Source organism: Manacus vitellinus, unplaced genomic scaffold, assembly GCF_001715985.3.
Source record: "Manacus vitellinus isolate BGI_N305 unplaced genomic scaffold, ASM171598v3 scaffold_5_pilon, whole genome shotgun sequence".
Taxonomy (NCBI): domain Eukaryota; kingdom Metazoa; phylum Chordata; class Aves; order Passeriformes; family Pipridae; genus Manacus; species Manacus vitellinus.
The window spans coordinates 21415933-21429966 of record NW_021940682.1 but is presented as its reverse complement, the minus strand read 5'-3'; the positions used below and the strand labels follow the sequence as shown (position 1 = coordinate 21429966).

General features: G+C 35.0%; 1 protein-coding gene across 1 annotated transcript in view; it reads left to right on the top strand.

The window, feature by feature from the left end:
• Window positions 1-14034, top strand: part of CFAP54 (cilia and flagella associated protein 54) — a 102596-nt gene that overhangs the window by 57724 nt on the left and 30838 nt on the right. Inside the window, exons 44-51 of the mRNA XM_029963620.1 lie at window positions 1439-1505; window positions 3189-3371; window positions 5767-5853; window positions 6525-6647; window positions 8146-8199; window positions 9546-9762; window positions 10098-10192; window positions 11755-11924. Of these exons, the coding sequence (XP_029819480.1) occupies window positions 1439-1505; window positions 3189-3371; window positions 5767-5853; window positions 6525-6647; window positions 8146-8199; window positions 9546-9762; window positions 10098-10192; window positions 11755-11924 (996 nt within the window). The remainder of the gene's footprint in view (window positions 1-1438; window positions 1506-3188; window positions 3372-5766; window positions 5854-6524; window positions 6648-8145; window positions 8200-9545; window positions 9763-10097; window positions 10193-11754; window positions 11925-14034) is intronic.

The window sequence follows — 14034 nt, the reverse complement described above, 5'->3', positions numbered from 1 at the left end:
AAGAGTTGGTATAAAGGACTCGTCAAAAGCAGAGGAATTTTTCCTTCCAGGAAGAAAACTGCTCTTTTGGTGAATATTGTTTGTTCCCTTTCCTTGAGTGCTCATCTTTGATCATAATTGTAGCTGTATATTATATGGAGAGATCACTGAAATAAAACAAAATGATAAAAAGACATTTTATATAGGATTTTACAGTCATATTGATTTTCAATCAAAATATCACATCTCCCAAGTCATTGCACAAATTAAATATTAATGTATCTTGAGAGCAGATTTACTGCCTAAAGTACTAGTGTTCTGGTGAATTAAAACTAAAAGAAATTTGAATTACTGCATTAAAGTCTACCATCAATAAATATTTCCATCCAATACTCCTTGACTGCTGGTAAAACACTATGGATGTAATTCTTTGCTGTTCCTCAATGTATTGACAAAACATAAAATTTAGAAGTATCCAAGACAGCTTTAAATGACCTTGGAAACATTATAACCATGAAAAGGCAGAGCTTCATCCCAGTAAACTGCCTTATCAGTGGAGCAGATCATATTAATAGCACTGTAAAATATCTGTAAACCAAGGCAGCTTTGAAAGTATTAACATGGGTATTTCAGGATTAACTGTCATTGCCACACTTAGAATTAGCACCCAAAAGGAAAAGGAGTGAGTTTAAGTGGATTGTAAACCACAGCTCTTCTAATTCTGAGCTGTGGTTCAGTCTCGGGTCCAAGCAGGCAAGACCCAATCCTGCTTTTACAGGTGTTTGTGGCACCTCTTTGCTGCACTGTATACTATTCCTTTGCTGCCAGTATGTGCATTCCAAATTCTGGCTTCTCCTTCAGGCGGTTCTTTTGTGTGCAGGCCTGACTTGGACTGTTAAACGTCTTTCCTTTGAGTTGGTCTTTCTACAGCAACTTAGTCACAGGCTGTAAAATGCAGATTAAAGGATTCTAATATTGAATTAAAGATTCATGTAGATGAGAGTAGTACCCTGCTACCTGTATAGTTTAAAGCTCTGCTAAGGTACTGTGTGGGAGTCATTAAATTCAGCTAGACACTTATCATGTGAAAAATTCACATGTGCTAGTTATCTTAGGCTTCCTTTATGGAAAGAAACACACTTTAAGGTGTGAGTTGCCTAATCTGCTTTATCTTTTTAGTCCTGCATGAGATTAATTTTTCACTTAAATTGCCTGGTTCTCTTCTTTAAAGAGAATCTTCACAACTCACTTTTGTCTAGGTATGTCTTTAAAGGGTCAAGTGCTTCTTTCTTTGCATGGCATTACTGAGCACCTATCTACAGAACAGGCAGCTGTTTTCCAGTAGGGAAAACATCTAGATTGTGTTAGTATCATTATTACATTAGACTAAAAAAAAAAGAATTTCAATAATTTATATGGAGGGGCACATTCATATTTCTTATTATTTGTTGTACTTTAGGTATATAACAACAGCACAGGTGAGATTAAGAACAAAATACTGCTATTTTTCTGCTATACTTTTTAAGGTAAGAATGTAATTTCAGTTCAAATTCATGAGGTTGTCAAATTGCTTCTAAAACTTAAATCTCAATGACCCTCTGTTAAAATATTTTTCTTTTTATTTTGATTGTAAAGGAAAAATGTAGATCAGAGGTAGTTGAGGATTTATGCACATTAGATACGATGTTTTTATTCTTTGTTTTTTAACAGTATTCCTGTATTACAGCTTAAAAATTATCACTTCAATAGGAGGCTAGTGTCTCAGAGAAATAATGAAATACTGAAAAGTGAAGATGACTAAAATATTTGACAGTCAAATATATTTTTCTTCTCTTGAACTATTCTGCTCAGGAAGAGCTGAATGACATCAACAACAGCAGTGTTCTCTTTTAGATCTGTAGAGTCTTCACAGATTGTTTTAAATTTTCAACCAAGGGCACAGACTCTTTAGAAAAAGAAATTTTTGAATCTTTTTTAGCACTGAAAGATATTAGTTTGTAATACTAAAATCTCAGCTCTATAGGAAGTTAGCACTAAAAGTAGAGGATAGTAAAAATGATTCAGTTTCACCTACAAAGAAAGTAAGATCATTAAAATTAAGTTTGCAAACTTCCAGAAAAAAATATAGAAGAAAAAAAGCATTACGGTTCACTTTTAAATGGAAGTTTTAAGATCCTGGTAACTAAAGTACTATAGGAAAAATCCAGCAAGTATTCTGCCAGTTGTACTCTACTGGATCAATGATTACTCATCCCAGTGCAGCTTCAGGAAGTTATCTGTCTTCTTCCAAAACCAAGCAATGCTGTTTTCTACTATCTTGTGCCGTGATTGTAACTGTGTGACCTGTGCTAGGCTCCACTAAAAATCTATTTAAGTTCACCAAAGGGAGCACAAATTGAAGAAATAAAAATAAAGGATAATTTTTACTAACTTCTAGCGCTGTAATCCTGAACAATTACAAAGCTGAATAATGGTGATTCCTCCTTTTGACAGAAATAGTAGTAAGCATTTGTTCCAGTTGAAATAATTGTAACTTGACTGAAGTGGGTCTGATATTAATTGGGAAGGAGCAGCTTGCAGGGTGATTGTCTTGAATAATATAATCAATTACTGTCACTGTACCTTGTGAAGTTCAAGCCCATAATTTGTTCTTTGAATTGGAAATCTTTTATAACCTTATTTAAATTCCACCTCTGGTATAGGCTTTAGGCTTGTTAATATCTCAAATCCGAGTATGTAAATGCAAATTTCTCTAGGATATTATTGCTAATCACACCAAAATAAACACAGTTGGGAAGGAATATCCAGCATCAGATACAATGCTAGCACTCCTCCATTTTTAAAGCAGAAACATTTAAATGATTTCCTTAAATTTCATGTTGTTTTTAGTTATATGATTTAAGCTGCACTAGCTGATAAGCTGCACTAAGTGACCTAGTTAAAGGTGTAACTAGGGTGGAACTAGCTTTTAACTGGCCTTACAGTCAGCAATTCTCCCAGAAATGATGGGAGAGATACTGTCCTTAGACTATTTACAGCCTTTTTTTCCTCCATCAAGTTCACACGTAAAGGTTTTTCATGTATTTTTCTGGAAACAGCTGGATGCTTAAGGCATTGATGGAGTTTCATTTATGAAGTCATTTATGAGTTGGAGTTTATTTCACTGATACCTGTACATCTTTTCACAAATAGTTTATTATTCCTTTCAGACTCTGTTTAGAGCTTCTCTTCCACATCCAACATCTGATTGTGACTTTGTACAATATGAAACAAATATTCTTATTCCTGGTATTGACCTGTTCTCTGATCGCTACAGAGCTGATATCTCTACTGTAGTTGCAAGTCTGGATTTCCTTATGTTTGAACTACATTGTGCAAAACAAAATTTAATAGTAAGTATTATTTTCATACTCTGGAAATGAATTGTAAGACAACAAGTCTTACTTTTCTCTGTGGGTGTACCTAAGAGATTCCTCAGAACCTCTAGCAAAATACTTGTAATAGTTAGTTCTGTGGCACTGAGATAGAGCAAGGTATACAAGTTTTAGATGTCCAGGGAACTTGTTTATTCTGGAAGATGACAACACATGGTTCATTTAGCTTAGGCATTTTAGAGGAAATCTATTATATACAATTTAAAATACACTGTACTGAGAATTACCTTAAATGCATTATGTCCAGAATGCTTTCATTAATTTTACATTCACATTCAGTAAATAAAAGTCCCTTCTGCCTTTCCCTCTTAACGTTGATCATGTGCTTATTTCCTCCATTCAATGTCTGACCATTTTGACTTTAATCCAACTTCTTTCAAAGGTGCCTTGGAATAAATAGATTGAATTGCTTACTAGGACTGAAAAAGATGCAATTCTGTTTTAGTTTAATCCTGTATGCTCTAACAGAATTTCATGTCAGGTGTTATTATGTAACTCTATAAATAACTCTAAGCATGACAAAACTCTCCTTCAGAAAAAGTATTTCCTCCCACTTTAATGAGTTGAATGTACCTGTGGGAAGATCTTGCAAGTAGCAGAGCCAATGCCAGGGAGGGGGGAAAGATTGCATGGCTGGCAGCAGAGGAGTAAGAAAAGGCTAAGTGGTAGAGATGGAAGAGGAGTTAGGAGGAGGCAGAAAGATGTTACACCTTTTTTTTGTCAGCAAGCCATTTGTTGGATTGATTTCTTTTGGCTGTCTATCTTACCTTCCATTGTTCACTTTGTTATTTAGCTTACTTATTTAGCTTATTTATCTAAGTGTCCTTGCTGTGGGAGATCAAGTAAAATCAAGGAGCAGACAGTTACCTGGAGGCAGGGGCACTTAATTTGACTGCTTGCTTCATGTGGCCATGCACACTTTTGATTCTTTCTGCACTTGTACCAGCAGAATATAGATCCAGGTCATAGATCATGGTCAAAGCAATGCAGTTTTAGCAGGATGAGGGCTTCATTTCCACTGAATGCTTATTGTGTGGGAATGTTTTGGATGGTGGGCACTAAGTTGATTTGACACTTAAATCAAAATACATCAAGATTCAAGTTTTATTAAAAATGAAACTTCAAAGACTAATTTTGTCTTCTTCAAAATATCAGTAGGAAACTGTATGGGTACAATTAAAACATTTGCCTCAAGCATTTGTAATCCAAATTCAGAAGTGTTAAGCTACGTTATGAAAACTTCAAGTGAATTTGCCAAAAATCTAACAATGCTTTTAGCATTTTCCAAGCTTGAGGGCATTTTAAAGTGGAGCTTTAATGTAAAAGCTGAGCAGTAATTAAATTTTGGAAGTTCTTTCATTTTCAATAACAAATAAATCTGTTAGGAAAGAATCGTCTTTTTCTGAAATATTATATAACAATAAATAATAGAATCGTAGAATGTTGAGGGTTGGAAGGGACTTTAGAGATCTTCTAGTCCCAACCTTCCCTGCCATGGGGAGGGACACCTCCTATCAGACTAGGTTGCTCAAGGCCTTATCCAACCTGGCCTTGATTACTGTCAGGGCTGAGGCATCCACAGCCTCCCTGGGTAACCTGTTCCAGTGCATCTCCACCCTGACAATAAAGGACTTCTCCCTAATATCTAACCTAAATTTCTGCTCTTTCAATTTGTATCCATTACTCCTTGTCCTATCACTACAGCTCCTGACAAAGAGTCCCTCTCCCTGTAGGCCCCCTTCAGATATTCGAAGGGTATACATTCTGTATACTTTAATAGAACTCAATTTTAAAATGTTAGAGGTTTTTTTTTTAGTTGCCCCTACAAAAACGTTCAATTTGAAATGAATACAAATGAATTTGTCAATAAGCCTCATCACTGTCTAGTTTAGTTTACAATTGGTGTAATTTCACTTAGAGAGTTGCAGGACTTAATTGTATTTATTTTATAAAGCTTACAGAATTCTATTCTTCTGTTATATATATTGAAAAAATATGGCATCAAGATGCAGAGAGTTTTAGAAATCCCTTATATCAACTTATTTCCAATAGGTTTACTCACTAATGATGTAGTAAAAAACCCCACCTTGAACACAGAGAAGAATTTGGAGAAAATTCACTTGCTACGTTATGAGTTGCACATAAGGTGGTATAAAGGGTAGCTTTAGCCAGTTGAAGAACTTTTTAACACATTCATCTTTCATAGAGCATAAGAGAAGTAGTGGTGATATGTGACAGTCAAAGCAGTAATCCCATATTATCTCTGTATTTGTGATATGTAATTGCAATGTGTGTTTCCCTAATTGTACCCTGTATGATGTTTATAACTAGATGACATACTATTTTACTACAGATTTTACCATTGTTCACGTTATACCAATATATTGTTTCTGAGATTTGTAAGGACCCAGCTAAATGCATTGAAGGGAGAATCTTCAAGGTAATCAAACAAGCTTTCTCACAACACATTGTATTTCAAATAAACTTTTCATTTCTTTGTTAAATGTAGTCAATTTAATCTTCATATATCACTACTATGAAAAATAATGCTCTGAAGTTCAGCTGTTGCTTAGTTTCTTAGCAGAACAGGTTGTAGGGCTACTTTCTAAAGGCAATTATTATTTATACTCTCAATTTTAGCGGTGTGCAGAGTTATTTATACAGTTTTACTGTCAAGTTTCTACAGAGGCTGTTGAGTGCTTCCATCATTTCTTTCTACTCTCTGTTTAACGAAGAGAAGGTTTTCCTTCCTGAATCTAAACTTTTTAATTGATATTTTTTATCTTGTTCTACTTTTCTTTTAAATGTTTTCTCAAGTGCAAAACATCAATGATTTTTTTTATTCAAAATGTTCACTTTTGGATTTGTTATCACTATCATGGTGGAACAAGGCTCCACTGAACCTGGGAATGGATTTTTGTCATTTCACTAATGTTTGCTTGTTTGTTTTGTTTTAAATTTTTTTTCTTATTGATTTGTGGGGTTTTGTTTTTGTTTTTTTTTATTTTAAGGAATCTAACAGGTATTAAGAGTCAAAGTATTATTGGTTTTAGATTATTTTCAGGAAATGCTAATATGGGTTAGGTAATTTATTTTTTTATTTTTTCACAGATTAAAGTACTTACAGATATAGGATTTTTTACAGAGGCCTTTCATGAACTGTCTTTGCTTAACTGTGGAGAGAGAATTCCATGGAAAATACCTGAAGGATACAGAACAACTGAACAAGTGAAGGTATACCAGAGAAGTATAATATCGAACACTCCATTTTCTTCATGAAACTGCACATACTCCGTATCTGCAAGTTATTACATATTCCCAAGAAATTCCTACGTTTCTTTCAATAGATGGGTCAAATAGTAGACACTGAATGACATTAATTTCTCTCACTGAAAAACAGGAACAAAAAAATCGATTTTGAAACATATGTGCTGTTTTATACAGTGAGTACTGCAGATAATACTGTAAAAGAAAAAGTGATTTCATAAGTATTCATATGAGAAATATGGATAAAGTTCTTGCACCATTAGTGGCCGAACTCCCACTGCCCCAACCAGGAGCAGGGCAGCTGAAGGGCAGCTGGAGCAGCCCCAGCCCAGTGGCACCTCTCTGGGGCCAGAGACAGGTTGGGGCTGTGCCAGGACATCAGCCTGCAGGTGCAGGTCAGGGTCAAGCATGGGGAGAAGAACCGGGCTCAGACACAGCCCCAGGATGGCCACACAGGGCTGCTGGGTCTGGCCGAGGACAGCTCGGGGGGGCTGTGGGAGGGCAGGGCTGTGGGGAGCTGGAGACTGGCCCACTGATCGTCCCAGGGGGCTGATATGGGGTCCTGGGCAGGGCAGGGGCAGCAGCAGGAGATGCTGGGCAGTGCAACCTCTTGATGCCCTCAGAGCCTTGACAGTCACATCACCTCAGACCAGTTTGATTTTCTCAATATCTAGCCGCTGATGCGCTACAAGGATTGGAAGCTGTTAACAATTGACCTGGACTTTTGTCTTACCCATGAGCATACCTGTGCAGGCAGATTGGGTTATCGGGCAAGCTTCCCCCATAACAGTGGTGTATCCTTTCCTTGTTTTCCTAGCCCGTACCAAAATAATCTATTGATTTAATCCTGGATGAATGTAATCAAGGTCTCCCCTATCGGAGTGGTGCCTTTGTGTAGGTGACATCATAAAGTATGTGTGCCAGCACTAGAGATCTGGACTGAACACCAGGTGAAGTTTAGATTGAATAGTAGAGGAAATTTCTTCACCAAAAGGGATGTCAAGCATTGGAACAGGCTGCCCAGGGAAGTGACACTATCACTGAAGGCATTTAAAAGATGTGTAGATGTTGTGCTTAGGGACGTGGTTTAGTGGGACTTGGCAGCATTAGTTTTACGGTTGGACATGATGATCTTAAAGGTCTTTTTCAACCTCTGAATGATTCTAAGACTCTGTTTGGTAGAAGACTAGTGGGACAGGTGAGGACACCCCTTTTGACAGCAACATGGATTTAACTTGGTTGTACAGCCACTTTCCATATATGCAATATATGGAATTTCTAATGACATTTCTATGGTATTTCTAATCTGGTGATAATTAGAGGCTAGTGCTTAAAAGGGAATTCCTAACCCATCTCTATGACTTCATGTCGGCTTCCTTTACCCTTTTCCACTGCTCTGCCAACTCATTTATTTTATACTCATATTTTAACACATTACTTATTTTTGGTTTTGTCTCTTTTACAGGCATTACAGAAATTTGACTCCTCAAAATCTCTCATGACTGTTACAAATTTGCAGGTAAAAAAATCTGAAAGAGTTAAAAGTTTTATGCTATACATAAATATTTATTTCTCTGGCTTAAGACAGAGATTATCTAGTTCAGAAACGCTACTTGTTATCAAGAAACCCAGTTAATAGAAAACATATTCTTCTAAATGGATTACCATTTCCTAAATTTTAATTTTATGGCAGACCTCTCAAGGGAGGGGCAAGTACCATTATCACCATTTTTCATATGGAAGACCTAATATGTACAAATCTGTGACTTGTCTGTGCAAAACACTAGTAGAATGATTCAGGTTTTGTTGTGATATATAAGGTCTGGTGTTTATGCTGCTAAAATACTGAGAATATCAGTCATTTAATGTCATCATTTCTATCAACCAGAGCTGTCTTCACAGACTTGTCCTATTTCAGATGGGAATTGAAGTCCATTTCTGGAGGAACAAAAAAATTAAAACGGTGTGAACCAGTTGATGAACAGTCATTTTGTCATTTTATTTAAAATCACATATTCATCCATAACTTATTTTGTGTTTTTCTCTTTTAGTAATTTCCTTTTATTAACCTTGTCACAGATCCATTGAGTTAGCAGGGGTAAATGTTAGCAGAATGTGAAAAAGTTGTACCATTAAATAAATTAACCCCCCTACACTTTTCCCGTACACTTTTCTCTGTTTTGTTTACAGTAGTCTTGTGTGTCTTCTACAACAGTTGATATTAGAAGACAGAAATGAGAAGTCTGTCTTTACAGCTTTTGATCTCACCAATTTCAGATTTATTTTGAAGTAGTGCATTGTCCTGAGCTTTTGATTGGAACACTTCACAGTGCATGTGGGGCTTTTACTGGTTTCCTTATGATTTCCCAAATCTGTGTAGAATTTCAACTTCTAAATTTATTAATTTGAAATGTGGATATTAAACTTGAGATAAAACAAGGACGCTATAATGAATAACAAAAAGATTCCATGAAATACACTGGAATGGTCTCATAAAAGACTTTTTTCCTTTGCTTAGTCTTTCTAGATAGGGTGAATTGTAACAACACACATTCCTTAGAGTTGAGATTTCTGAACTACAAATTTACCCACAATGCAGAAAACTAGAACTTGCGCAGAGTAAGAGCTGTAGCTTCATAGATGTACCTTCTGCTGAAAAACTGATCACTGAAACTGTAACAAGTGCTACTAAGGGGTGAAGTTTGGAAAGAAAACCAACAACTTACTCAGAACGGAACATATTACTAATATTATTCATGTTAGTTGTTGATAAGTGTAATTATTAATAGAAGCAGAATATGTCTTGCTAAAGAAAAATGTAAAATATGTAATTTCAAATGGTCCGAATTGCTGACTTTGTTGTAGGTACTGGAAGACATATTTAATTGGAGTCTATCTTTAACAATGGCGCCACTGTGCAACCAACAAATTATGAATAAATTAACCTTAGTCAAAATGCACTTCATTATTTGTCTTTCTGCCACAATAAATAATATACCTGCAAAAGTTGAAAAACATGTATATTCTGGTGACGACAACAGCTTGATGGAGCCAAGCAAAACTGCAACATCAAAAATAAAAGGTAATTATAAGGATGGTGGAAAAGCACATTTATTCTGCAACTTGTTTCAAGCATGTTTTTTCTGCTTTTAACTGCATATGAATCAATATGTCATATTATGAGCAATATTAATATTAAATGTTGCTAAAACCCAGTAATTATTGAAGTAATAAGCATTAAGGTTTGTCAAGATTTTTTTAGCTAGTGTCTCTAATATTAGAGTTGTATTTCATTATTACTTACTTATTTTGATATTGAAAGTCCCCATTGTAGGTAGAGAGAAAAGGGCCATATTCTTCAAATTACTGAGAATGCTTTGGTTCTGTGTCTATCTGTATTTTATCTGTATTTGACAGTTGATGCTGATCAGAATTCAAGACAAAAGGAACAAAGAGACAAAATGGTGCAGCTTGTTGACTGTAAAGATGAATTAAATATGGCCATGCTGAAGGTAATTTTGGTTTTTAGGAAAAAAGGATTAAGAAACTGCAAATTTTGCCAAAAACATGCTAACGCTTTCAGTGTAACAGAAGTTATGATGAGAGGATGGCATGAATGAGGGGACTAGAAATTTCTGTTTCTAATCTGACTGTAATCTTACTAGGCATGCATGAAATGTTGATTGTTTGGTGCAGTTTTTCAAATGATGGGAAATATTTTCACAATCAGATCTCAATATGACTGATATAGTATGATAGAGCATAAAGGGTAAAGACTGAATGGGATTTCAAGATAAAATCATCTCCTTTCAGAGGATGCCACCTGTAGAATGTCAGAGACTCTTTGATGGTGCAGTATGCTCTACAAATGAATGGAAAACCATTCTCTACCATATGTGCAATGTCTCAAATTTTACATGTTGTTCTTTCTGATACTTTATTTTGAAGAAAACATAGCACAGCTTATTAGCTTCTTTGTTTGAAGGGGTTTTGTTTGGTTGTATTTTTTTTTGTTTAATTGTAAACTTTATGTTTGGCAGTTTCGCATCACAAAAAAACCAAAATTAAGGACTGACATACTCTTATTTCAAAGGGGTCTTGGGAGTATCTACTTTGGCCATTGTTACAAACAAAGTAATGCACAAAATACATCTGGAGAATGGAAGATGATTTTGTATTGCAGTTGGTATAGGTCATAACTAAAAATTGAAAGTTTTAGTATAACTTGAAAATAGCATCTTGAAAATAACTAAAATAGAAATAATAATTTAATTTTTATAGGGCTGATATAAGAGATATTTCTTACCCTTCTGATTTTTCTTTAATGGTTCTATTCTTTTGGGGTTTTTTTGTTGTGGGTTTTTTTTTGTTTGGTTTGGTTTTGGTTTTTGGTTTTGGTTTGGTTTTTTATTTGGTTGGTTTTTTGTTGTTGTATTTGTTTTTTTATTTTGAAGTAGAGCTCTGAATTCATTGATGAAACTGATCAAAAAAAGGTATTGGATGATACAGACCTTTAAATTAATTTTTAATTCTGCTTAAAGCTCCACAGTTGAGCTTTTCTTTATAATTAACTTCTTTTTAGATTTGTTTTTCACGGAAAGACTGTAAATTATAGTCAAGCTTTCAGGATATATACTGCACTCAAGGATATGTCAAAGTATAGCTAGTAAAGAATGCAATACTTCTTGCAACATCTTTAGTGTTGTTTTTAATACTGTATTTTATTGCTTAAAATTATGAAGCATAGCTAGTAGTATAGTATAAAATTATCACGTATAGCTATTAGATAAGGAATGGGAAATTAGTGAGTAATATTGCTGAGCCTTAAAATATGTAGGCAATAAATAATACAGGCACAGTTAAGATGTTGCTGCTTTGAACACAATAATTCTATAAACCTAAGAAAAGCAAAATTACACATACAGCCACCCCATTTATAGCAAAGGCATATTGCACTTAAGTTGATTTATTTTAAGGTGCGGTGATAGCAGGCTATAACAGAAAAAAAATACTTTCAAAGAAATTTTTTATTTCTTTATTTTTTGAAATCATGCAACACTGTGTTCTTCTCTAGGGGATTTTATTGACAGAAGCTGAAGAAAGTCTTAGCCATCTTGTACAGAACATACAGGAAAAATATGATGGGAACACATCTCGGTATTCTGCGGAAGATTTAGAGGCTCTTATTGAGGCCAAACTTGAGCTTGCTTATATTTCTCAGCAAAGGCATCAAGCAGCTTTCAGGTAAGTAATGTTATGAACAACTTTATCTTGCACAGTCTTGACTACCAAAGATCTTTAAAAAATTTCTTTATTTCTACATTAATATTCTAAGTCTTAATAGTCATCTGTAAAAACTTCATTATTAAGTTTACAAATGTAAGGTACACAGGCATTTAATTTTTTCATTATTGTTTTATTTTACTTTTTAAACTGTGATTATCTATATGATTTCTCTGTGAGCTGTTTTTGTGACACAGTGTTATATAAAAACAAATAAAAGGTTACAATGTTCACTGTTTTTGTTAAAGTCTGGGTGTGTTAGGTCATGCATTTTCTTATAATTTTAAGGTGTACAAGAGAGCACTAATGTTATCTCTGATCTACTGAATTCTACTTTGTTCTAGAATGCCCTGTGTTACTGTTCTGAAGAACATTTCTTCTTGATGTACTTATTGGTTTCAAATTAAAATGTCAAAATTATATTTTTTAAATAATGTGATTGAAAACCATTGATGCAACCTTTAACATATTAGAGTAGCTTTTAGCAGGCATTAATTATATAGTTAGTGATAGTATGTAAAATACTGTTGGTTTTACAGGATCTGCCTGATATTTTCCCCAAATTACAATTCCCAAATTCTGTGATATTTTTTTTTTAGATTCTGATTTCTTTTGGAGAATTTAATGAGAGAAAAACTGATTTTCTTTGATATATTGGACATACAGAAATATATTAAATCTTTGTAGATGTTACATTCTAAACATTGTTTGGATCTTTTAGCTAAGAGGATTCCTCTGTTTAGCATACCTGTAATTTTACATTAATCTGTGTCAGAAGGATAGTAGCTTAACAATACATCATTTTTATTAGTGGGAGGCTCTTTTTATCTAATTTTTTATTAGATGGAAAAATTTTTGAGGATACAAATGGCTAACTACAGATGCAGTATACAGAGGTGTAGCACTATCACGTGCCAGACTATATTAAGATTAGGTACAATTTAATCAGTATTTGTAATTTTTTCTAGGTCTAATCTGACTAAACACACCAGAGTTGGAACAATAAATCTTATATCACAGTAAACATCAAATAAAAAGAAAAATGAACCTTTTTATTATTGTTGCAATAGTGATGAAGATTGCTTAACACTCCTACTGATGAAGTAGTATCAGGCCAATAGATAAATTAGTCTCAGTATGATTTTTTACCCAATTAAAAAAAGTGTTTTATTCTATGACAAAACAAACCACCTTTCTTCTCTCAGCTCCCTTAGGTGAATAAACAAACCTCCAAATCAATACCTTTTAAATAGCACAATTTCTTTTTTGTTGCTATCATACAGCAAAAAAAATAAATTAACAGGAGCTTCACAGTGCTTTATAGACTACTGAACTGAGAACAGTAACAGTCTTTCACCCAGGTTTTGGTTATGTTATTTTAAAAGATAGCAGTTTCCTGAAAGTTCAGATATTAGGACTGTACTCCCACTCAACCCTGAAATTGTGTGGGATCTGCTGCTCCAGCTGGATCCCTACAAATCAATCTGGCCTGATGGGATTCATCCCAGAATCCTCAAAGAGCTTGCTGATGTCATCGCAGAATCTCTCTCAATGATTTTTGAGCAGTCTTGGTAATCTGGAGAGGTCCCAGCTGACTGGAAGCTGGCAAACATTGTCCTGATTTTCAAGATGGTCAAGAAAGAGGACCCCGGAAACTATAGGCCTATCAGTCTCACTTCAGTGCCTGGTAAAGTTATGGAGAAGATTATTCTGGAAAGTATTGAAAAACACCTGAAAGACAGGATAGATCAGTCACAGCCAGCGCAGCTTCATGAGAGGAATGTCCTGCTTATCAAACCTGATTTCCGCTCTGCTCTGCACTGATGTGGCCTTACCTTGAATATTATGTGCAGTTTTGGGCACTGCAATATAAGAAAGATATTAAGCTGTTAGAGAGTGTCCAAAGGAGGGAAATGACGTTGATGAAGGGCTTTGAGGGGAAGCCGTATGAGGAGTGGCTGAGGTCACTTGGTCTGTTCAGCCTGGAGAAGAGGAGACTGAGGGGAGACCTCATTGCAGTTACAACTTCCTTGTGAGGGGAAGAGGAGGGGTAGGCACTGATCTCTTCTCT